This window comes from Trachemys scripta, chromosome 3 (genome assembly GCF_013100865.1).
Source record: "Trachemys scripta elegans isolate TJP31775 chromosome 3, CAS_Tse_1.0, whole genome shotgun sequence".
Classification (NCBI taxonomy): Eukaryota; Metazoa; Chordata; order Testudines; family Emydidae; genus Trachemys; species Trachemys scripta.
This window is the reverse complement of record NC_048300.1, coordinates 109,397,051-109,422,765: the sequence shown is the minus strand read 5'-3', so window position 1 is coordinate 109,422,765 and position 25,715 is coordinate 109,397,051. Positions and strand designations below refer to the sequence as shown.

The 25,715-nt window shown below is 38.5% G+C and overlaps 1 protein-coding gene across 12 annotated transcripts in view; it reads right to left on the bottom strand.

Moving 5' to 3' along the window:
* Positions 1-25,715, bottom strand: part of PTPRK (protein tyrosine phosphatase receptor type K) — a 563,838-nt gene that overhangs the window by 39,225 nt on the left and 498,898 nt on the right. For 5 of the 12 annotated variants that reach the window (XM_034765702.1, XM_034765704.1, XM_034765707.1 and 2 more), the window contains 2 exons: positions 6,070-6,208; positions 2,676-2,705 (listed from right to left, as the gene is read on the bottom strand). In XM_034765702.1, the coding sequence (XP_034621593.1) occupies positions 2,676-2,705; positions 6,070-6,208 (169 nt within the window). The remainder of the gene's footprint in view (positions 1-2,675; positions 2,706-6,069; positions 6,209-25,715) is intronic. The other 7 variants (XM_034765705.1, XM_034765706.1, XM_034765714.1 and 4 more) reach the window with 3 other exon arrangements.

Below are 25,715 nucleotides of genomic sequence, written 5' to 3'. Positions count from 1 at the left end.
CAAACTTGATTCAGCTTTTAAGGTCCACCAAGAAGTGTTGAAGATAGACAAGGCAAAGCAGACCTGAGAACTGGTCTCACATATAATCAAGCAGGGAAAATTTTTAGATGATCTAACTCCTTCCTCTCCTTGATACTTTCATCCTAACAACCACCAGTCTGTTAAGGAAGTCATGAAGATCTTCTCAGACTATTATTCTTTAATTAAAGCCGGAGGGGTCAAAAATTTAGAATTTTGATGTCCAAAAATAAACAAGTTCACATGATTCCATTAGTGAATAATACATTTTTGGTGTCTCCTTAAAACACTTTACGATATAGGTTTTCTCCAGGCAAGCATTTTTAGAGTAATTAGCAAAGTTTGTTTATGTAATACTCCAGCTGAACAAACCTTTAAATTTGTAAAAATAGAAGCCCCAGAACTGAAAATGCTCCAGATTTATTACTGCTCTCTAATTCTGTCAAAGCTTTCCTGAAACTGGCATTTCTAGTTCAGACTCTACTTTTCTAGTATCAAAGTTTTTCAGATATTTTCCAGACATTAAACCTCCCATTTGTAAGGCCCCTAGTTTTAAAGACCACCTCTGGAAAGGAACAAAAAAGGTTAAGTCTAATCTCTCAGCTACACTAAGCCCCCTTTTAAAGCACCACTTTGTAACAAAATTTGCTAGCTATGCTACATAAATCAGCAGCCACTGAAAAGCTTTACAACTTATTAATGTATAACAGTAGTTTACTACTAATTCTTCTGCTTTGTGTCAACTTCCTCAAAAAAGGCCCATTGTATTCTAGCACTGCAATTTATTGACTCCTTGTAGGCCTGATCTTTTCTAAAGGCACATCCAGTCAGACAGTTAAGTAATTTATTATGCAAGTACTTGAGACTGACAGAAGCATAAATGTTTCTCATTGTCTATCAAAGGATCCAAGTGCATAAACCTAAGGCAGGTGGGTGTTTCAGGGGGTGTCAAGAGGGAAAAAGTGCTCTATCATAGTATGAAACTATACAGTTAATTATCTTTGGCTGAAGCTATTCTTATTTAACAAGGAAATTACAATTCATCACAATGAAGTAGAGAATGGCAGTGTTAGTTAACAACAGCTTGTTTAGCTTTTTCAGTTTATTATATGAAGTCAAGTAAATAACCTGTTTAAACAAAAATGTAGAGGGGCATCCATAATCAGGCACATGCTTTAGTCCAGTGGTTTTCAAACGTTTTTTCTCGCGATACAGTTGAAGAAAATTGTTGATGCCCGCGACCCAACGCAGCTGGGGATGAGGGATTTGGAGTGTGGGAGGGGTTCTGGGCTGGGGCAGGGGTTGGGGTACAGGAGGGGGTCAGGGCTCTGGGTGCAGGCTCTGGGATGAGGCGTTTGGGGTGCAGGAAGAGGTTCCGAGTTTGGGGAGGACTCAGGGCTGGGGGTTGGGGCGTGGGCTTCCCTCTGGCGGCTCCCAGTCAGTGGCACAGCAGGGGTGCAGAGGCAAGCTTCCCACCTGTCCTGGCACTGCGGACCGCACTGCGCTCTGGCAGTGGCCAGCAGCAGGTCGGCTCCTAGGTGAGGTGTGCAAGCAGCTCCCGCCCACAGGCGCCGCCGCCGCCAACTGGGAACCAGCCAATGGGACTGCGGAGCCAGTGCTTGGGGAAGGGGTAGCACGCGGAGCCCCGAGACCCCCCTGCCTAGGAGCCGGACCTACTGCTGGCCGCTTCTGGGGTGCAGCACAGTGTTAAAACAGGTAGGGACTAGCCTGTCTTAGCCGGGCAGCATCACCAACGGGACTTTTAACAGCCCAGTTGGTGGTGCTGACCAGAGCCGCTGTGACCCAATGCCTTCCATTCCGCGACCTAGTACTGGGTTGTGACCCACAGTTTGAAAACCACTGCTATAGTCCCTTTGAAATGAATGGGACTTTATGCACATCCTTAAATTTAAGCACATGCTCAAGCACTTTGCTCAATCAATGCCTACATCATTACAGATCTTACAAAAATTCATTTGGTTGACAGACAAAAATGTAATTCTGCTACAATGAAGCAAAGTTTCTGCTATACAGTATAAAATAATACTTTTGCTTGCGTATGCAGATTGCCCAATGAGCAATAGAGAAAGACCTTGTATACAACAGACCTTTTTGTAAAAACAATTCCCATTGTTGCTCCCACCATTGTAAACATCCTGCCCTCCAGGCAGCATGCAAGAGCCTGTTTACATGTTTGAAATTTACATCTGATTTGCATACTATTGTTACGCAATATCAGCTGCAAATGTACTTTCTCTACATTGACTTATTCGTGTTAAATAAAAACAAAAAATAGTGGTTCACAACCATGTTCCCTATGCGAGAGCCACTACACAAGACATTTTGTAGTGTGATGTGTAAGTTTGATATAGAATGCAAATCAAAATGTGACTATATTAACTAAAATGATAATTATGGAAAAAAAGATAGGCAAAGAGTAAAAATCTCAATATACAGTTATAAATACAATATCCCTTTAAAAAAAACAAGGTAAAATAGGAAAACCACAAGGGAACCTTTAGAGCCCCTAAGACCAAGGAAATGTATCAAGAATTGAAATTTAGCAAAATTATAAAGACTGTATTTTTTCTTTTTTTAAAAAGGGATACTGCATCTTTAAAACATGTAAAGTAGTAAGTCACCCATTTTCTACTTACAGATAGTAGGAGTAAGAATAGTAGCTCCTCCTGGCAAGCAAATCACAGACAGTGGAAAAAGAGAAGCAATGGTGAATGAAAAGCGTGACTCCGTCACATTGAACAAAGCAGAGAAATGTGTGTTAAAAAAAAATTGAAAAATTCATGTTTCTTCAGTTAGCATTTCAACTTGCTCATGCACTGATTAGCTTTACTTTGCCATGCAATTAAAAAAATACACTAGCATATAAAAATGATTTGGTTTTTAGAGAGAGATCACTTTGAGAAAATTACATGCTGACATTTAATCTACTGCCAAAAAATGGAAAATTAAATGGATTATGTATTTTCAACATGAAGTTCAGCATAGTATGATGATCAATTACTACCTAAATGTCATGATAAATGGAATAGCTGTGTACAAAGCCTGTGCACTAAATATGCTTTTTACTTTTCAGTTACAAAAACTAAAGATTGTATTAATATACTTGGTCAGAAAACCACTAAATTTAATGAAGACATTTTAAAGTCTTTACTGATACACAGGTGTACATATATGTTTGCAGACATACTGTATGTACATATATGTGTACACTCATACCATATACAATACACATTTTACAGCAGATGTATGTGTATACTGATACCTATATATACACACACATTTGCTGAATGCAAACATATATTTTATATTTTTAAATCTGACAGTCAGAAATGTTGATGTATGCATGCTAAGCATTTAAAAATATGGAAGGTAAACAAATGGAAGGAAATGAAGTACATTTGCTAATAGTCCAACAATTAAAAAACTGCCATTGCTATTTGAAAGATGCAGTATCCCTTTTCTTAGTTTGATTACTTTGTAAAACTGTGTAAGAGCCAATAGAGTTTCATCCAGTTGAACGTAAAGCAATTTGCACAAAATGATCAGGCAAAGCATAAACCATCTCTTAGACTTGTGAAATCATGTACAGAACGGCTTACCACTCAGGTTTTTTTCTTCATTAAAAGATAAAGCCACATTTAATCAAATTTAGAGATCTATGTTAACATGAGACTTATTAAACCCATGGGAATGAGTAAATTCATTGTATTGTTAATTTTTTTATATAATAGCTATAATCAATCTCAGGTATCAAAAGGGATACTACATTATGGAATCACTGGATATGTATGCTGATATGTAACTTAACAAATTTTCAATCCCACCAAAGCTAACTGAAATGTGTGTTTGCATGTGCGAGAGAGAGTGTGTGTATGTGTGCGCGCGCGCGAGAGAGAAAGAGATGTTCCATCTGTTCATGGATTTATTATACAAATTGTCCTGATTCACCAGAGGGACTGAATTAACTTAGGTATGTGTATACCAGTCTCTTAGTATTTTATATATTTATTGTAAGTGACCTTGACTAAGGGTTGATCTAAAAAATTGTCCACTTTTCCTGAGGGGAAAAAACTGAATGATCTTTATATATTCAACAAATGACCAATTAAACTATCATTGTGAAAAATTACCAAACATGAAAGATTCATTAAATAGGTTAATTTTCCCACCTATTTTGAATACAGAATGTTACAGAAGTTTTAATGTATTATGCATTTTTAGACAGATGATCAAGTATAACTTCTAACATATTATTGCTTGCAGGGTTTTATACAGGGAGAAAAGTTTTAAAGTATCATTTTACTGACATTGTTAATTTATCTTCATCAAGCAATTTAATACATTAGGAATTAAAGCTTCATTTAAAAACTAGTGAAAGCAAGAGTTCAGGAAGGCTCGGAATGTAAGAATGAACACATCTGCTAATGAATGTTTTCACATGCCCCTTGAAGTTTTATGCAGTTCTTACCCACAAGATTAGCCAATCCTGTTTGGAAGTGACTGGCAATATATAATGGGGAGCTGGTCACATACAATCTTGTATCAAATATGAGGGGACCACGGTGAAAAGATATGTACCAGCGATATATCTTGCAATACAGATCAAGCAAAATTCCTTGCTGAAAGTTGAAAAAAAATCTATATATTGCTCTTCACAATTTGTGTAAATAGAGAAAATAATAAGAATTTATGTCTTTTTAAAATATCATGACTTGCTTTTTTGTATATGCATATAATTCTTAACCACAAAGGTAGACAACAGAGAGAAGTGAAAGCACTATTTGGAAAATCACATATGTAGCTAACTAACACAGAATACTATAAGCATACCTAATGTTTCTAATGCAGACGTTTCTTCTCCAAGTTATATATCTCCAGGGGTAATTGTAAAGAGGCAATAAATTAAACAAAAAAATCTAATGGAAACCATTAATTATAACATATAGTATGATCTTAGGCACAATTTTAATGTTTTTCTACTTTTTAAAAGTAATAGAAAACTTCATTTCAGTTTAACATATGCAACATTTACAAATATATTATTGGTTAAGAATTCTAGGGGGGAAAAAAACTGCAATGCACAAACCTCTGGAAGAAAAAGATCTCATTCTAAGCAGAACATGCTGGTTTGTGCATCCTGAATGGGATCGGGGTAAAGGATTGGGTGTAAGGAAAAAAGAGGGAATGAGGGACTCATTGTTTGTAATAATAGTTAAGATGATCTGACTAAGAATTTATAGAAATTTTATGCGAGGTTAAGAGTTGAAAGTACTGAAAAGTTAAGCATATTTTTAAAATGCACAAGTAGTATATTGTAGTAACTTGTAAATGAAATTAGCCTTTTGTGCAGAGTTATCATTTTATAATTCCAGAAGATGGCACTATTGCTTGTTTTCTGGCTATGAAAAGTATTAAAACCACCTGAATTTCATTCAGATTAATACTTTCTTAAAAAAAAAATTCATGCACTAAAGACTCACTAGGATAATTTTATAATGATGTAATGTGATATATATATATATATTATTTTCTAGATTTACAAGAATGGAGCCAAATATATCAAAAATATTTAAAACATTTTGCAAGAAAAGTCTGATAATTTATAACAAAGGACTACTCATAAGGACTTCATATGGAAACAAATCTCTATAGAGTTTGCAATATGGAAGGTAAAATAAATAAATAAGAATCCACGAATTTCAATGATATATTTTTTATGCACTCCTGTATACTTTTATAAATTGAAAATTAAAGCTACTTAGAAATGAATAACAAAAAAAGTAAAGCTACTAGACCTCAAAATGACAGCAATCCTCGTTTTATTTACATATACAGTATCTCAAAATTTAGTATAAAAACAGTGTTCTAATAACTAATAAGAGGAAATAAGAATCCACTCAAATGCTGAGCATATATTTTATTCAGCTACTGGTCCTGACAACTGTCTTTCCCTGAAATGCTCTGTGAAAGAATATGCTTGGATTATTCAGTATAGAAGAAACAGGAGACAGGAAAATTTAATATTCTTACCTTTTTTTGACAATTAATATGACAACTAGGAGAAGGAGGATGAATACCAGAATTCCAGCACTTATTCCTGCTATTTTCACCACTCGATCTGTCTGCTTGGCTGGGTCTGGAATCACCTCTGGTTCTTCTGTTGCTGCTGCTAAATGAATCCAAAAAGAAGTTACTTAAAGCATATAATTACCACTGACAGGAAAATTATCATGAGCTAAAAGTTCTTTGAAGACAGTTTCTACATTTTGTTAATACAGTACACAAACACATGCACAAACACTCTGTGTGTGTGTGTGTATATATATATGCACATGCATGTGTGATGTGCATACTGTGAACTTCTACAGATACATCAAACACGCTGTATCGTGTTTTTATATATAAATAATTCATAGTATTCACCTGATATACAAATGCATATATATAGTTTAAAATAAACACTAGTATTAAAAAACAGCGGGAAAAAGTGGTTTTATGGACTCCAGCTAACACCCAAAATCAATATTACTTCCTTCACAACAATTTCCCCCCACCAAAAAACACACCAAATAGTGCCGAAAAATGAATATTAGAAGAATCCATCATGATTTGCATTGTCATATTCTCCACTCACACTGCCCATTTTGCATCACTTATCGAAACTTAACTTTGTCCTCTAAATTTTGCACAATAAAAAGCAAAATAAATTTTTACTAAATTATTTAAATTATTTATTACTAGATCCTTCAAATAAAAAAATGGAAATTCATAATCTCCTACACTTTAATGTAACCATTGCTATATTTTTGCAATATTAGGAACCTCCCTCATTCACATTCCCATGCCTCATGCTATTCTAGTTTCCTATAGATCCTATATGGCCCCATTGCCACAGGATCTTAGCACCTAACAATCTTTTAATGCATTTATCCTCAAAACATGCCTGTGATGTAGTGATGGGGAACTGAGAGATTAAATGTTTGTCTAAGGTCACACAGGAAATCTATGGTGGAACAGAAAATTGAACCCTGGTCTCCTGAGTCCCTTATCTAGGTTTTCCTTCCTCTTGCTTACGGAGAGCATACATCCCAAGACCAGGTTAGCGCAGTGCCCCCTCCCTCATCATTTTGTCATCCTGGACCCATATCCTCTGCAGATTGGCATAGAGGGAGATCTGCAACACTGACTCACTAGTGGGCTTCATATACTCACATCTGAAGAAGAGCTCTGCATAAGCTCAAAAGCTTCTCTCTTTCACCAACAGAAGTTGGTCCAATAAAAGGTATTACCTCATGCACCTTGTTTCTCTAATATACAAATATAAATATTTACATACATAAACAAGATTAAACAATATGGCTGGATAGACAGAAGAATACATTTATTGTCCACTGCTTATACTATTATTATTGTTGCTTGCATTGTTTAGCGTCTAGAGGCTCCAATCAGGGATCAAGGTGCTAGAGTTGAACATATATAACGAGGATCAACAGTACCGGTGCCAAATAGCTTACAGTCTTGGCATACAGCTCTGATGAGACGTAACAAGTGGACAAAGCAAATGGGGAAGTGGATGGGGATGTGAGAGAGGGTGTACAAACCCCACACTGGTAAATAAAAGTGTTAAGGAGCAGATCTGGGCCAAGATGCCCCTGCTGGGCATGCTCATAGCGAGGCAGAGCTCAAAATGGAGCAGCTCAGCTCAGTAAGGACCAGGGGAGCAGTTGTATGTTGCAGGCTCCTGCCAAGAAGCCGCAGAGGCCCCACGTGGCTAGGCCCAGGCCTCACTGCCAAACCGCTCCAGACCTTTCAATCACGGAGGTAAACGACAACAAGAGGTGACTGCGAGAGAAAGACCCACTGGAGCACAGACGGAAAGGACTTCAGGAGGGACCCAGGGGCGAACCAGTGACGCCAACAGAGGAACAGAAGCCGGGGTAGAAAGTGGCCCAGGGAGCAGGCGTAGGGGTACCTGCCACCCTAGGCCGCACATTCTGAACTACTATTTACTGGGCCCAGGGTTTGAACCTGTAGAGCAGGAAGGGCCCAGGTTCCCTTACTCCCACTGACTCCCACTGTTGGACAATGTGGCCAGTGACTCCTGACGCTGGGCAACATAACCCGGAGTAATACCACCAGGAGGTTGCTGTCAGAAGCCTACCCGAAATCCCCCAACCCCTAACAGGGTGACAATGTACCAATAAAGAAATCATGTTTAGCATAAATAGCATAGCACACTAGCTGCCTAGCCATTGTTGAGTCTGTTATGGGCACCATAACAAGGATGAGTTTTACGGATGGACTTGAAAGAGGATAATGTGGTGTTTTAATGGAGTTTAAGGGGGAGCGCCTCTTAGACACAGGGGTTGGCATGGGAGAAAGCACAAAGGTGACTGAGGGAAAATTGGATCAATGGGCATTGGAGTCTGACACCTCTGGCAGAGTGGATGTGAGGGATGTATTACATAATGTATTAGAGTCAGAAGGCAAAGGAGGGTTAAGAGCTGTACGGTGTTAAATGTAAAGAGAAGTGTCTTGTGATTGATGCAATGGAGGAGGGAGAAGCAGTGGAGAGACATGAAGTGGGGGAGGAGATGTATTCAGAACAATAAGCAAAGGAGATTAATAACAGCTTTTTTTTTAATCAATTGGAGTGGGATAAGATAGCCTGTGTCATGCGTAGGTAGGTAGAAGTTTTAGTAGTCAAGATGCACAATGACGAGGGCCTGGACAAAAGTTTTCGCTGGGTGGAATGAGAGGAAAGGCCTGCTTGTGTAGGAAGAAGCAGAAAAGTTTAGACATGACATGAATGTGATCATCAAAAGAGACAGCTGCATCAAAGATGCTAGGTAGAATATCGGCCTGATTCTACCTATGGTAGATGGTGGTGTTTTCATGGTGACTTAGAAAGGAGGCAAAGGAGAGTGACTGGAAGGAAAGAACAAGAGCTCAGTTATATTAACCTCTATTATAGTAACCCTTATGCCAAGTTTGTTACTTAAGTTTAATTAAAGTATCTCATCAGCCATGCAGTTATCTCATTTTCAAAAGCCACCGTATGAACTCAGCAAATAAACGTTTCTCAAGCAATGTGAAGAAAGGATTGCTTCAGGAGTTTAACTGTTTTCCTGGCTTAGGTGACAGTGTTTTATTGGCTATATTCCATGAGAAATATCAGTGCTCAGGTCCTTGTAACTGTTCAAAATGTGGCACTCCGTACAAGCCTTTAGAACAACTGCCAAGGCCTAGGTAGGTAACCGTTGCATGTTCATTTACTTTGTTTTTACATTGCAGACTCTGAACTAATGGTCAATAATGCTCATTCTATACTTTAATAATGCTAGGAAATAAGACTACTGTCTAATGGGACCATATACTAGATATTAGCCTCTCTTAAAAAAAGATCCTGACTGTTTGGTGAGGATGGCAAGTTTTCCTTCTACAGACAATAGCAGAGGAAGGACATTTTCTCTCAAATTTCTGATAAATGTAGTCACTTTGAACTTCTTTTAAAAACTAATTTTTATTACATACTCAACAAAATCACCTCAAAATTCAACACCTATTTACATAATGGAACTGTACGCTGGATACTATAATAATTCAATTATATCACCGTGTATGAGATTCAGTTATAGCACATCTCTTATCTGTATTCTCCTTCCTTCTGGAGCTCAGTATTTACATGTAACCTTGCACAATCATCAGAAAATTTATGAGACTAGGCATGAAATCTACTCACCTACCCTTACTAAGGAGATGGTGATAGGAAAAATAATAATGATATTCTACTCTGTCAAACAAAGTTATTCAAGTAGAAAAGGCAAGTAGGATTTGCAACGTGGTTTATATGATACTATTAGTGAATAGACATCTTTCTAAAAGCCAGCTTTAAATCCACAGATTTTGTACAAGATTGTAGATATAACCTCTTAACCTGGTATTTTACCCTCTAACATTCATGGCATTTTATGATAGGCGTTCCTGCTCTGTGAAGTGTGATATACTGTGCCTTGTGTTTGACTGAAGCTGCTGTATATCTTATGCCTTGTTTACATGTTAATTTTTGATTTGTATTACTTTGTGAGTATTCACCATGTTACGCAGTAATAGTGTAACTATGTACCATGAGTAAGACCAGATGCATTTGATCAAGAAAAACTGTTTTACATTATGATTTTATGCTTGTATTATAAAACTGTTAATTAAAACTAAAATTTGGCTGATTAGATTCAACAGCCAATATTGGGTAACATCACAGAGAACTAGTATTCCATGCAACTCAGGTAATGAGTCAATCTATCATGGGCAGGGGGTGGAGGTTTTGTGAGAAATACAAGCAAATTTTTCTTATGAGCAGTTCTTTTTCAGAGTGACTTGCTCTATGTTTTAATCATCTGACCAGAAAAATCATTCTGCTTTCTATCAATTTGAGTTTTATTCTCTGGTTACTAACTTTCCAGAGTGATGTAAATGATACAATTAAGAAGATTTTAAAAAGCTTTAAAAATTCATTAATAAAGAAAGATTCCTTTTACCTGACTACTGTAAAAAGTTTCAGATGAAACTGTCTGTTGAGAACACCTGAGCAAAGTTGTACTGGGATTGAAGGAATCCAGTTGCACAATAGGTATCAGTAGACTCCTGTGTGCACATATACTGTGCGAAAGACTCACGTATTCTGTAAGACTTTCCTGGGTGAATGAAAGATTGTTAGACTATTTGCCTTTCTGGAAGGTGAGGGGGTTTTTGTTCCCTTAATCAACATGGGCTTAATAACCTTTCCTGTAGAGCACAGGTACCTAAACTGTGGCTCTCAAGGCTCTAAATCATGAGCCTTATGGGTAACCACATTAAGAAGAAAATTTGTATTTGATAATGAACTGAAAATGTGATCCCTGAGTTGTGCCATGAGATTTTTAAACTGATGTATCTGAATAGTTCCTGTTACTATGGGGAGGGCTCAGGGTCTGTGGGAGCCCAAAGGAGTGAATTTCAATTGGTTCTGCCCGAGCTTAGGGGAATGCCTAGCAAAGAACCTTTCCCCCCATGGAACCACTGAGGGTAGCCCAGGACAGGAGAATGAGAAGAAGCTGAGAAACTACAGCTATAGCTCCTTGATTCTTTATCACAGCCTAGATTAGAGCACCTTGTGTGATGCCCTAAATTGTGCCAACTGGTTTTGGTCTCCAAGGGACCATATGCTAGCTGGGGATAGCTAAAGTGCAGCATGCTGTGACCACTCACACTCCTTTTTCAAGGACTATAGGGAAGGAGATGTGGAAGCTGGCAGTGCTAGCTCTACATTTGTGGGAGCTCCCCACCAAGGAGTCTCCCTCATGAATCAGCATGAGTCTTTTTGAATCAGCATGTTCACCCCTCATGACAAAAAGGTTGGACAACACTGCACTATAGCTGAAGGGCCATCACTGTAGAGACAGCCTATATACAATGTTTCCTAGGTCCTGGAGAACATTGCAGGGGCTTCTTCAGACAAGCAGCTGCTGACCAGGCCCTCTTTAAATGATGGCTTTACTAAAATACAGCCTCTGGCCAAGTTACCGTGAGAGAGAGAAAGAGAGAAAGAGAGAGAGAGAGAGTGTGTGTGTGCGCGCGCGCGCGCCCCTGCCTTCTTTACCAAACCCTGGTCCCACACATCCTACCTACCCACATGTGGATCTCCAGAAAAGGGTGGTGCAATGGATATGGCTAATCGCCATTTCCATGAAAAAAGAGCAACATTTGTATACACAGAGAATGCGGAGAAACGGCTGGGCCCTCCATTACTGTGTTTTTTTTCGAAATGATGTGCATGCCCCTAGCAACATTTGTGCTTGATGCATTATTATATATTTAAAACTAATGCAAGCAAGTTGGCATACCATACCATACCAAGTGGAACTGAGAGACCTACCTAGAAATTCCCTTATATTGTACTACACTTACGGCGGAGCGATCGATCCACCGGGGTCCATTTATCGTGTCTAGTGAAGACGCGATAAATCGACCACCGAGCGCTCTCCCATCAACTCCGGTACTCCACTGGAGCGAGAAGCGTAGGCGGTGTTGATGGGGGAGCGGCAGCAGTCGACCTACTGCAGTGAAGACACCGCGGTAAGTAGCTCTAAGTACATCGACTTCAGCTACACTATTTTTGTATTCTCATGTCTAGTAGGGTTTCAACGAGCAACATTTTACACTGCAGTAGGGCTTATCCAGTCGAAGTGCGTTCCATGGATCTACATTGCCAACCCCAAGCAAGCAAAACTTGTGAGTCAGGTCCCCAAAGATCATGAGATTAAAAATATATTACCCTTGGGGTTCTTTTTATTTGCCCTTTGTTCATTGAGCATTTAGAATACACTCAGGTCACATCTTCAATCTTTTCTCCCCAACCACAAGAGCAAGAGACTTATTAAAAAAAAAAAAAAAAAAAAAAAAAAAAAAAAAAATGGAGATTCACATATTCACAGGACTCAGAAGCTGAGGTATTAAGAAAATCACTAAATATCATGAGACTCATGATAAAAATAGTGAGAGCTGGATAGAAACATTAGATACTTGTTTCATAATGTCAGGGCTCTTCTTGTTTAAGAACTCCATGTGGAACTCCCATCGAAAATAAGGGAAATTCTGTATGCAAAGTGTGTGCAGAATCAGGCTCACCATAGCTTTTGTGGCTTTAAAAGCATACTTTCAGATAACTGGTTCTTGAGTGCAATTATGTGGAGCTCATTCATTAGTACAAACCCGAAGAGTGAGACAAATCCCACTTTTATAGATGTGTACTACACCAGTCAAATTCACATTCTGCTTCTGAAAGCAGGGTTTGATAATAGTAAAAAAAAAAAAAAAAAAAAAAAAAAATGTTATATTAAGATGAGCACTGACAATGTAAATGAACAGCTCTCAGAAAGGAGTAATTAAAGATCCACTGTGTAAATATAGAATTATGCACTTTTGTAGCATCCATATTATTATCTCCCAAGTCAAAACGTGGACTCTCCTGCAATGGTTTCATGCTGGGCTTCTTAACAAGCAAGTTGTTAGACATAATTGTCTTTTGAAGCCATTATGAGCCATCAGGTCTCAAGCTTCTACAACTCATCAGTTTGCATATAAGTGACCCTACAGACTGTTACAGTCAGCTAGGTCATTGCTAATGTTGCCCTTAGATAGTAGGGCCACAAGTTCAAATTATTATGACATTTCTGATGAAAAAATGTACAATGGGTGCAGTAAATCCTTTTGAAATAAAGCCATGCTTTTAACCTTTCAGAAAAGAAATCTGGGCAATTAGAGCACATTATGAAATAATCACCTGTCAGACTGTGATTTGAAAAACAAAGCTGTTTAACTAAAGGAATAGCAATCTTAAAAATTCACTTGTAAATAAAAAGGGAATGTTAATTTCAATTCAGCCACAATTTTTTTTTAAAATAATATTGTGTAAAATCTCCCCCCCCTCCCCCCCCCCGGCATTAGAAATGCTTAGACATCACTCATTACCCCAAAAACTAACACTGACAGTTGGTATTCAAACCCCTGAAAATAGGTGATGACACATACTTTATTACAAAAGCAACACTTCGTACATGACATACACAACAGAAACTGTTTCAGTGTCATTCCACCTCAGAGGAAAATGATGTATTATTTTATGTACATTTTAATCATCTCTGTTGTTCATATAGAGGAGCACACAGTACACAGAAAATAAATGTTATTACTGTCAAAGGCATGCAGCTGCATTTTGCCATTTTTACGGAAAGTAATATTCATTGGATAACTTCAACCAATTTAAACACCTATAAAAATTACAAGCAAGAATTTACTGGCAGCAAGGAATACCTTGAACGTGGTGTTCCAAACTTGTTATAGAGCTATGTAATTTTACGGAAGGAAGCAAAGACAGCTAACCTCTCCTCTGCCATAAAGACTGAAAAGTTACAACCAAAAGAACTTTTTTGCAGTGCAAATTGCTTTGTAAATCCAGACTGCCCCCTCACAACCCCGGAACACAGCAACAAACATGATTACCTGCACCTGGATGGACTCAGGAGACACAAAAAACAAGCCAAGAGGAGAAGGAGAAATATAAATGCCTTCCTTTCCAATAATTTAGAGTATTCAAACAAGTAGTTGTCATGGAACCACAGAGTAATCAGGGCCACTACATGAAACTCTGACTCCTGACCTGCCTAGATGGTTTAAGAATAGAAAATACGTAGGACATCTCCTTATTGAGGGAGATTGTCAGCAACTCACCCTTTGAGGAGGGAAATCCTAAAATACGTAATCACCAGATGAATCCTAAAGGAAACACTGCTTAGTGCTAGAGATCATGCAACTTACCATATACAAACATAAGAACATAAAAACTGCCATACTGGGTCAGACCAATGGTCATCTAGCCCAGTATCCTGTCTCCAACATTGGCAAGTACAGGAGCTTCAGAGGGATTGTACAGAACAAAACAAATTTGGAGAGATCCACCCCTGTCTTCCACTTCAGGCTTCTATCAGTCAGAGGTTTAGGGTTTCCCAGGGTTACATCCCTGACCATCTTGGCTGATAGCCAGTGTTGGACCTATCCTCCATGAACTTATCTTATTCTTTTTTGAACCCACATATACTTTTGACCATCACAACATTCCACAGCACTGAGTTCCTCAGGTTAGTTGTATGTTGTGAGAAAAAGTATTTCCTCTTGTTTATATTAAATATGCTGCCTACGAATTTCATCAGGTGACCCTGATTTTTGTATTGTGGGAAAGGGTAAGTAACATTTTTCTATTCTTTTTTTCCCATACCATTCATGATTTTATAGACCTCTATCATATCCCCCCATAGTCATCTCTTTTCTAAGTTGAACTATCCCAGTCATTTTAGTCTTTCCTCATATGGAAGCTGCTCCATACCTTTGATCATCTTTGTTGCCCTTCTCTGAATCTTTTCCAATTCCCATATATACTTTTTGAGATGAGGCGCCCAGAACTGGATGCCATATTCAAGATGTGGATGTACCACGGATTTATATAGTGGCACTGTGGTATTTTCTGTCTTTTCTATCCTTTCCCTACTAGTTCCTAACTTTCTGTTAGCCATTCTGACTGCTGCTGTGCATTGAGATGATGTGTTCTGAGTACTATTCATGATAACTCTAAGATCTCTTTCTTGAGTGGCAACAGCTAATTTAGACCCCTTCTTTATACATGTGTAGTTGAGATTATTTTTTCCACTATCCATTTATTTTAATTTATCAACAGTGAATTTTATCTGCCATTTTGTTGCCCAGTCACCCAGTTTTGTGAGATTCCCCCTGTAACTTTTCACAATCAGCTTTGGACTTAACTATCTTAAATAATGTTATCACCTGCAAACTTTGCCGCTTTACTGTTCAGTCCTTTTCCAGATCATTAATGAATAAGCTGAACAGCACAGGTTCCAGTACAGATCCTTGGGAGACACCGCTGTTTATTTCTGTCCATTGTGAAAACTGACCATTTTTTCCTACCCTTTGTTTCCTATCTTTTAACCCAATACTGATCCAAGACACAACCTTCCTGTTATCCCATGACCGCTTAGTTTCCTTAAGAGCCTTTGGTGACAGACCTGCCAAAGGCTTTCTGAAAATACAAGCATAATTGGATCACCTTTGTTCACATGCTTGATGACACCCTCAGAGAATTCTAGTAGATTGGTGAGGCATGATTTCCCTTTACAAAAGCTGTGTTGACTTTTCCCCAACAAATAATGTTCATCTATATGTCTGATAATTCTATTCTTCATTATAGTTTCTACCAAGTTGCCCCCATGTTGATGTTAGGCTCAGGGACCTGTAATTGCCACTCGGTGCCCAACATCCTAAACGAGCTAAACAAGAAGCTAGCAAAAATCAGTCTTCAAAACCAGCTGTCAGTATCCTGGATCCTTCCCAGTCCAGCTACAAGACAGGATATAATACTGACAAAGCATTTGTTGTTCTGCGTTGCCAACTCATGGGATTTTATCATGAGTCTTGTGATATTTGGTGTTTTTCTGAAAGGCTCAACTCAAGGATTCACATGATTACATGAGAATCTTGGCTTTCGTTCAAAACCTCAAATTTCTCGCCCTCAGGCTGTAGAGAAAAGCTTGACAACAGCAAACCTATAGGCCCAAAAACTCAGAGATCCAAAGAATCCACAATTTAATGTTTTGAAATGTCTCATGATTTTGGGGGCCTGTCTTAATTTTTTTTAATGTTTTTAGTTGACTGTGCTCCAATGAATGACCTTCTCATCTCATCTTTTGTCCTGACAAGGCAAGTACATCCTTCAGAATTTCTCTGCAAGATTTGGTACTTCTGATGCTCATGCTCTTCTTCGGTCTCCAACAAATTGCAGGGGTTAATGGAAACACTCTAAAATAGCTCAGGTCTTCTCTCTCTCTCTCTCTCTTTCAGAGACAACTCAAAATTCTGCTATCGGTATCTATTCCTCCACCTACAACCGTAAGCATTTTTGTAGAGTCCTTCAAGGCCTTGTCCTCTCCCACTGCTGGTGAAACAAGATAGGCTGTGACTTGCCCACAGGTAGCAAGCTGTACATCTCCTTTATATCAAACTCAAGAGCCTAGCCAAAATAAGCACCTGGGATAAGAGCAGCTGGCTAAAGGTGAATCTAGGCAAGTCTGAGGAGGTATTGTCGGAGGAGGGAACAGCTCTGAAGAACTTTCTTCCTCTATAACATCCTCTGTTCTTGAGAGTATCTGCTGTCAGATTGTTAAATTGGTCCACGGTCTTGGGGTCTTTTTGCACTCCTTAGAACTATTAGATGCCCAAATTAAAAAAACCCCAACCTACTTACATCTGTGACTGGCTGAAAGACTGAGTGGTGTCTAATCAGACACAAATCTGGTCATGGTGACCTTCATGCTTGTTTCTTGCCAATTATATATAGGAATGAAACCACATGCCCTAAAGAAAACCTCCAGCTCGTACAAAACACAATAGCCTGTCTGCTTAGCAACAAAGGTTTCCATGAAACACCACTTCAGTCCTCCCTTCTGCACTGATTCCCTATTGATTAGAGTCCAGTTCAAAATCTCTGTCTTGATATTCAAAACATTCCACAGCAGCTGAGAGATTGCCTCTCTCCATGCTCACGACCACCCATGATAGTTAGGTTTCATTGAACCAGTGAAACTGCCAACCAATAGGAGAAGGCAGAACTCAGGAGTTGGACCTAAGCTACTGCAAGAAATAAGAATGTTCGGGGACTAGCCACTTTCTGAACAAACTGTAACTCTCATCCTCTGACTTTACTTTCTCTTATGTTTTTTCTCACACATACACCCTTTCCCCAAGACAGGGGTTCTCAACTTTTTTCTTTCTCAGACCCCCACAACATGCTATAAACACTCCATGGCCCACCTGTGCCACAACAACTGGTTTTCTGTATATAAAAGCCTGGGCCAGTGTTAAGCAGGGCAATTGCCTGGGGCCCCCATGCCACAGGGCCCTCCATGAAGTTAAGTTGCTCAGGATTTGGCTTCAGCCCCAAGTGGCTGGGCTCAGAGCGTCAGGCTTCAGCCCCAGATGGTGGGGCTTTGGCTTTCTGTCATGGGCCCCAGCGAGTCTAACGCTTGCCATGCTTGGAGGACCCCCTGAAACCTGCTCGCGGCCCACCAGGGGGCCCTGGACCCCTGATTGAGAACCACTGCCCCAAGGGATATCCTAAAACCTAAATTCTAAAAACTAATTGAGCTATTTTATGTACAGACTGATGAAAGAAAAAGATAGAGTGACTGTTATTTCAATTATTTGGAAAGTCCTCAAATATTACAGTGATGGAGATCAGATTTGATAGACAGTCTGAGGGTCTGTCTACAGTTGAAATGCTGCAGTGGCACAGTTTCAACACTGCATTATCTACCTACACCGGGAGGGGTTCTCCCATCACTGAAGGTAATCCCCCTTCCCAAGAGGTGATAGCTAGGTTGACAGAAGAATTCTTCCTTCAACCTAGCACCATCTACACTGGGGGTTAAATTGGCTTAACTATGCTGCTCAGAGGTGTGGATTTTTCATATGCCTGAAAGATATAGTTAAGCTGACAATTTTCTAATGTAAACCAGGCCTCAGTGACTATAGAACTTTAAGATATTGTTGTTAATAGAAGATAAAGATGAATTAGTATTTACTGCACAAAGGCTTGTTATAACACAAGACAATCAGGATTGTACTATGAGTAGGCTTCTGTTGTGCAGAATGCAGAAGTAACAGATATGAGTTTGAGAGTGGATCTGTGGACACTTTGGCTGCATGTGCTCATAGTAGTGGAGCATTTAGTTGTTTTTATTTCAAAGATGAAATTAGCTGCTCTGTTCTGGAAAGGGCTGTGGGCTGCTACTTTTTCAACCAGCCTCCCAGAGAGGAAAAACAACTACATCAAAAGAAGAAATTATATATTTAACAAAAGCTTCAGACCATAGGGCAGCCAAAAGAAATGAAGCTAACTACAATATGCGAATATTGTATTCTGATATGTTTTGGGTTCCTGGCAAAGCAGATTATTCAAATGGCTTTTACGTTTTTAAATCTGGGCTTAGGGTTTCCACCAGTTGTGATCTGATTAAAACATGATTGATTTGGAGGAGAAAAGTCACTAAATTGAGAGAATGCCAAGTGCCCTCACTGATCAGGTGGTAAAAAAATATTTATATTGTAGTGAACCAAGAAACTGATCTCTGCAAAAAACTGAACATAAGTTTTTAAGAGAGTTAAAATTGAGAACAAATGTACTCAATTCTTCAGGGACACAGATCTCAAGAAAACATGTAGAGCCCCAGCTCAGTTGCCCCTCATTTATCATGTAATTTACTGTTGAAAACACAGAGGGACAATCCACAGTGTGAGGCTTCATTATGAGCAGTCATCACTGACATGCTCAGTGAAAAGAGCCAGATATGACTTTTCTCTTCTCCTCTTTAAAGTGAAAGGAATACATGCAGAAAACCTGATGGTGTGACTTTAATCAATGAAGCAATATCACTGGCTTCAGCTTAGTAAATCAACAGAGGATTATCTTATCTATCATACATGACACAATGAATCAGATTCATTTTTCTTAAAAGATATGGAGAAAATGTTCAAACTTGGATGCCTAAAGTTAGTCTCCTACATCTTTACTTAGCAACCAAAATACATTTTGAGATATTCATGTTTTCAGATGTGATGTTCTGAGAACTCATAGCACCTCTGAAAACCAGGGGCCAAAAACTTTAGGCATCTAAAATTGAAAAATTTGCCCCGTTATCATCTACAGAAACCTCAATGTATTAACCACGCAATGCAATTATATCTGTTAATTACGGATAAGAAATATGATACTCTCTTTTTGTCTGACCACTAAATATTGAAGAGCCATAATTCTTAAAAGAAAATTTGGGGTAATCCACTGCAACCACAACTACTACTCTTGTTGCACTAGAATGCTGTCAGAAATACGGATTAGAATTTCATTGCCTCTACAAGGGATTTTATGACTCTGCATGCATACATCAAATGTTTAAGAAAACGAAGGACAACTGAATATGAATAACAGAAGTCTTTACCTAGCACTAACTCACCATATATTAATTTGAAAGGTGGAATGACTGGGAAAAGAAGTCAGTTAGCTATGTTAAATAACTGTAGGGCAGATTCAATAAAAATGTTATCTGGTTCCTGCAGAATAGATAAAAACATATAAGGCAGATTTCAAATAAATTACTTCAAAATTAGAAAAACATGCAAATACAAACAAACTTCTTAGATGTAAGAAACAGCTAATAATTTATCAATAGAATGATGGCTAGAATGCAGGGAGAAAAAACAAGAAACGAAAATGTAAATCTTGACTTTTCATGCTAAGGTTACTTATGACACTAATTTGTTTTTACAGTACAATGACTATAATACGTAAAGGATAAGTTATTAAATTTCACTGTCCTTATTAATTCACCAAGCATTTAAGAAACAATCGTTCTATTATCTCAGACCTCTTCTGTAGAGGGAACAAATGTTTAATAAAAAAAAAAGGTGAGGAGGAGGCACAAATGGTGGATGGAGGTTGACCTATTCAAGCCTTTCATTTTTGGAAACCTAGGTACAAATTTTACCTTGAGTCTCAGTTAAAAGTTAGTTTGGATGAGGAATAAATGACACAGTGGTCTTTTCATATCCCCCTTTTTTTCCAATGTATTCTTTAGGGGGAGTGATAGCTCAGTGGTTTGAGCATTAGCCTGCTAAACCCAGGGTTGTGAGCTCAATCCTTGAGGGGGCCATTTAGAGATCTGGGGCAAAATCAGTACTTGGTCCTGGTAGTGAAGGCAGGGGGCTGGACTCGATGACCTTTCAGGGTCCCTTCCAGTTCTATGAGATAGGCATATCTCCATATATTGGTGCCAAAATTATATCAAAAGGTTCCACAAAATATTTCATGTCAGTCATTCCCATGTGACATTCCATTTAAAATAATTTCACCTATCACCATAATATATAAAATGCCCTAATTCAAACTCCATCAATCTCTCTGCCCCAAAGTGTGTGTGAAGGTATCTTTAGAGCCTCCAGTCTTCTACTGCAGAATGCAACCCAGCTATTACATCCTTTCCAATTTTAGCAACCTGTTTACATTGTTGCAAGCCTTCTCCATCAGTGCCTAAAGACCTACCTATCGTCTAGCATAATAATTTGTGTGACTCAAATATCATCACCTTCTTCCATGATCCTACTCAGATCCCACACATTATTGAAGCTGTGGGAACTGAGGAACTGAAAATCAATCGAAGTTCAGCTCCTAGACATTTTTTTAAAATCTCACTATGCACCTATCTGCATCTTTAGGTGCTTCATTATCATTAAAAATCTGGCCCTGAGTGCTTGGCTACAGTTCATCTTACTAGATTGCTAGAAGATGCTGTTGTGGCCATTGCTAGGTTAAAAAGCATGCCTTTACTTCCACCTCCTGTCTGGCTTTCATCTATTCCTACCTGCTCTTCCCCGTTTTCACTGAATCATAGAAAATGTAAGTCTGGAAGGGACCTCAAGAGGTCCAACATCCATGTGCTGAGGCAGGATTAAATATACCTGACAAGAGTAGCTAGGAAGAGGCACGGAGAAGGCATGAAAGAACAGGCAAAAGCAGATTCCTATGTACACATGCTAAGGCTCCAATAATGGGAGAATGGGATGAAAATGCACACCCCAGAGACCACAATGTGCACACATGCTTTGGGGAGATGGCACCTTTTTCCAGCATCCACTGAAGTCCTCTTGTTTCTGCTACCCCAGGAATCCTCACCTCATTTTTTCTTTGGAGCTCAAGGTGAGGGAGAGAAAGAGAAAGAATCTCAGGGTGACAGAGAGAGAGAGAGAGAGTAGTGATTTAGGGTGAGGGAGGGGAGAGAAGTTTTGGGTTTAAAGAGGAGATGGGATGGGACTTAAAGAAGCAAGAGAAACTACAAAAGGGCAAAACAGAAAAAGGGAAAATAGCAAGGAAACCAACACTGCCTGGAAAAGTTGCCATTTCTCTGCTCTCCTGTTGGACTTCATGTCTCCTGGACTGAAGAGTGCGCAAGCATTTAAAGGGAGATGACATCACAGTATTCAACTAGTTACCACGAGGGTGGTAATTAATTATACTCTACCCTAACATAACACATTCCATCTGAAGATCTCAAAACTCCCTATAAATGTTAACCTGTGCCTCATAATACACATCTGAGGTACAGCAGTACAGTATCCCCATTTAACACAAAAATCATTAGGTGATCGACCCAAGATCATACAAGAAGTTTGCAACAAAGCTGGGAGTATAACCTAGGTGTCATGATTCTTACAGTAAGGCCTTAAATACATGTAGTAAAAACATTGTTTTGTTGCTGCTGGCTTGTGTTTAGATTTTAGTTATCTTAATGCTTTGGTTTTCTCTCTTACAGTACATCTGCTGCTTTTATATGACAGGCCAATTGTTTTAAACTCTAGAGATAAGGAGCACCAAGTTTAGCAGCTTTAAAGAATACAAATACTTATTCTCTCTCTTGGATACACTTCTTTTTGCCACACCCGCTCTCTCTCATTCCCTCTGGGTTTGTATTCAAGCAGTTAAAACTCTCAGTTTGAATGACAGACATGAAAGGTAAAACAGCCCAGTTTACCACTACTTTTTACTATAGCAACAGAGCTTGAATGGATGAGGAATAAATGAGACAGTGGTCTTTTCATATCCCCTCTTTTTTCCAATGCATTCTTTTTTCCCCTCTCCTTTTTAATTCGGCCCATTCACAGCGGATTAGCATAACATCTTTTTATGCTCTGAAGGGTTACAACTGTAATCGCTTCACCTCATCATTTTATTTAGAAATTCTGTCTCCAGAGGAGTAATTCGATTAGTCATAACAATCCAAGTTTCATCTAACCAAATAGAAAATTCATTATAATGCTGTGCTGGTGCATTAGCTTACTTTGAGTGGATGTGAAAAAAATATATAAAATCAGAGATGTGAATGGCTGGTATGAAAGGAAGAAAACAATCCTTTCCTAACAAAAGCCTGCCAATAAAGGATAAAGTAGCTAGCAGAAATCCTTACTCCCAATGGCACAGTTGTCTCAAGACTAGTAATGACCTATACATTGTAAAGCTCTTAGGTTTAAACAGGAGGAGGAAATTTTTGCCTGAGGAGGGTGAGAAGAGTTTGCCTTTGACTGGTACCGTAACAGTGAGAGGGATCCTATCTGCAAAGAAACATGTATGACAAAACTTGAGACATGTATTGTTGTCTTTGCATAGGCTGAGGACTCAGCTATCAGGATCTTGTTTTACTGGCATATACAGTGTGTATATATATGTGTGTGTATTGGATTGTTGTGAGTAATCAAATTATTCCCTTGGAGACAGGATTTCTGTATTTTTATATGTCTAGTCTTGATTGCCTATCATCACTTTCTAAAATAGCTTAAAGTAAACATCAAATGAACACATGCTGTAAAAGGGAAAATCTAGTAGCATTCCTAGCAAAAGACTGTAGAAAAGGATGATAATGAGAGAGAGAGAGAGAGAGAACCTTATCTCCAAAGACTTCTAGTTGTCCATATGCCCAGAAGCATAAATCTAAGAAAAGCTCTCCTGATTGCGGGACATAATGATAGCACTTTGGGCAGTAGCGCAGATGCTACAGTTATGCTTTCAATTTAGAAGTAGAGCTTTCTCTTTTTCCTCCCCTGGTAAAATGATTTAAGATGCCCAGATATAATGGGATGAAGTTGTAGATGGCAGCATTTGTTATTTTAGAGGTTTAGGGGTATTAGGATCCAGCTGACAAATCTTTAGCTGTTAGAATGGCTTAGGATTGTTTTGAGCATTCTGAGCCCATAACTATCTTCTTGATTTTCATTTTTACAGATTTCTGAGGATTTTTGCACAGCATATGGATGGCATTAAGAGCATTAAGGATTTATACATTTGTATTCTGATAAAAACCCATGAAGGCTGAAATATACACAAGGTTGTGTGTAATCCAGATTCTACTCATGGTTGAGTTTAACTGCAGGTGCTTGCACGGTCTGAGATTATTAAAAGGAGAAAGAAAAAAATATTATTTCCATTAATCATACTAACTTCAGACATCATGAAAGCAATCTTAAGGCATTCTCTAGGTTGGGTTTACCCATCCCCACCATTAAAATTAATTCACTATGACTATCTTTGTCAGAATGTTTTTTAATTCAACATACAAATTGTCATTTACTCGTCTCTTTTCTAGCCACAAACTGCTTGAAGACCTTCTTCTGGTCAAACACCTTGTGCTTTGTTTCAACATGTACCCACCACCCTTACAAACTTGTGCAGCTCTCAGAGTGGTAGCTGTGTTAGTTTGTATCAGCAAAAACAACGAGGAGTCCTTGTAGCACCTTAGAAACTAACAAATTTATTTGGGTATAAGCTTTCGTGGGCTAGAACCCACTTCGTCAGATGCATGGAGCAGAAAATACAGGAGCAGGTATAAATACATGTTAAGATGTGAGCTGCCTTAACAAGTGTGAGGTCCGTCTAATGAGACCATTCAATTAACAGCAGGATACCAAGGGAGGAAAAATAACTTTTGAAGTGATACAAATTTCAAAAAATAACTCCAACGTGAAACTGCAGAACTGGAATTAATTTGCAAACTGGACACCATCAGATTAGGCCTGAATAAAAACTGGGAGTGGTTGGGTCATTACCAAACCTAAACCTAATTTCCCTAATACTAATATCTCCCTACTGTTACTCACACCTTCTTGTCAACTGTCTGAAATGGGCCACTCTCATTAACATTTCAAAAGTTCTTGTATAGTTCCTTTTGTCTGAGGCATCTAGAATATCTCTATGATAGCACCTTTCAACCCTATGTTGGAGGGCGCATCTCTAGAGGTTTTGTTCCAGACTCATTTCGCCGTGTGTCTACCTCTAGCATAACAAATGCTGCTTTCTACAACTCATCCCCATAGAATTTACTTTTAGCCACATTTTAAAAATGGGAAAACTGAGTGGACAGATGAAAGGCCAGACTTTAAGAAAGGCAGGCAGGCCTCAGGACAGTGCACAAATGTTGACAGCTAATCATTTTTTGTAAGCAAATACTTAATATGTACATGCAGCTGCAATAATAGTACTCACTGTGTAAGTGCAAATGCCTGTGCATTTTCCCTGTATTCTTCAGGACCCTTTACAAGATTTTAGCCCTAAATGAGCTGTCGAACACTGAGGTAGAAGATCATGTCAGAGTGAGGAGAGAAATCAGGGATTTCTGACTTATGCTCAGAACAAGTCTCTGAAATAGAACTACATTTTGCACTTTCAAATCCCTACCACTTCTTGATTTGTCAGCTGCTTGCGGAAAATAAAGTAAGAATATTAGCTATATTGTGACTGCACTGTCAAATAGACAAGCTATTTTGTTCACAGAAAAAAATGGTGATCTACTGTGCAAATAACTCAGGAATAATTAGAAGAAAGAATGATATAGACCACAATAGAAGCAAGACCTATTTATTTAGTAAAGAACTCCCATCAGAAAACTTGAAAAAGACTATGTTTAAAGTGGACAATGTTCAAAAACATCCACAAAGAACACAATGCTTTTGGGAAAGACAGTGAGAGAAATGTCACAACAAAACATGAAAGTGTGCATTAATATTTTATATTTCCCATGGAAAAACAGCAACATGCCTTCAAAGATGTTTAACCAAGTTGAAAATAAGTTGCAGAAATGTTCACATCACAGGCTAAATTCTAATGACTTTTGTTTACATGATGATTTGATGGCTGCATTTTTCAGTGTTGATTATGATTATATCTTGTTTTTCTCACTTTGCTGTAAAACATCATTAGGCATCCAGTAAGGAGCTAAAGAGCATATGGTTTTCAAAATTAGTGCTATGGTGAGGTAAGTAAAACTTCTAACTGACAACACAGTTGTTAGTTTAAAAAATCATTTTACAAGAAAATGACCAAGTTCAAAGTTAATGCGAAGAGAAATTTCTGATGTATGCAGTGTCTATATTTTAGTTATCTGTCACTCTTGTTTCTATCTCAAAATTATTACATGTGATTTGATAGTTAAAATCTTCTGCAAGTAGAACTCAAGATATTGTAAGTTGGTTCTAAC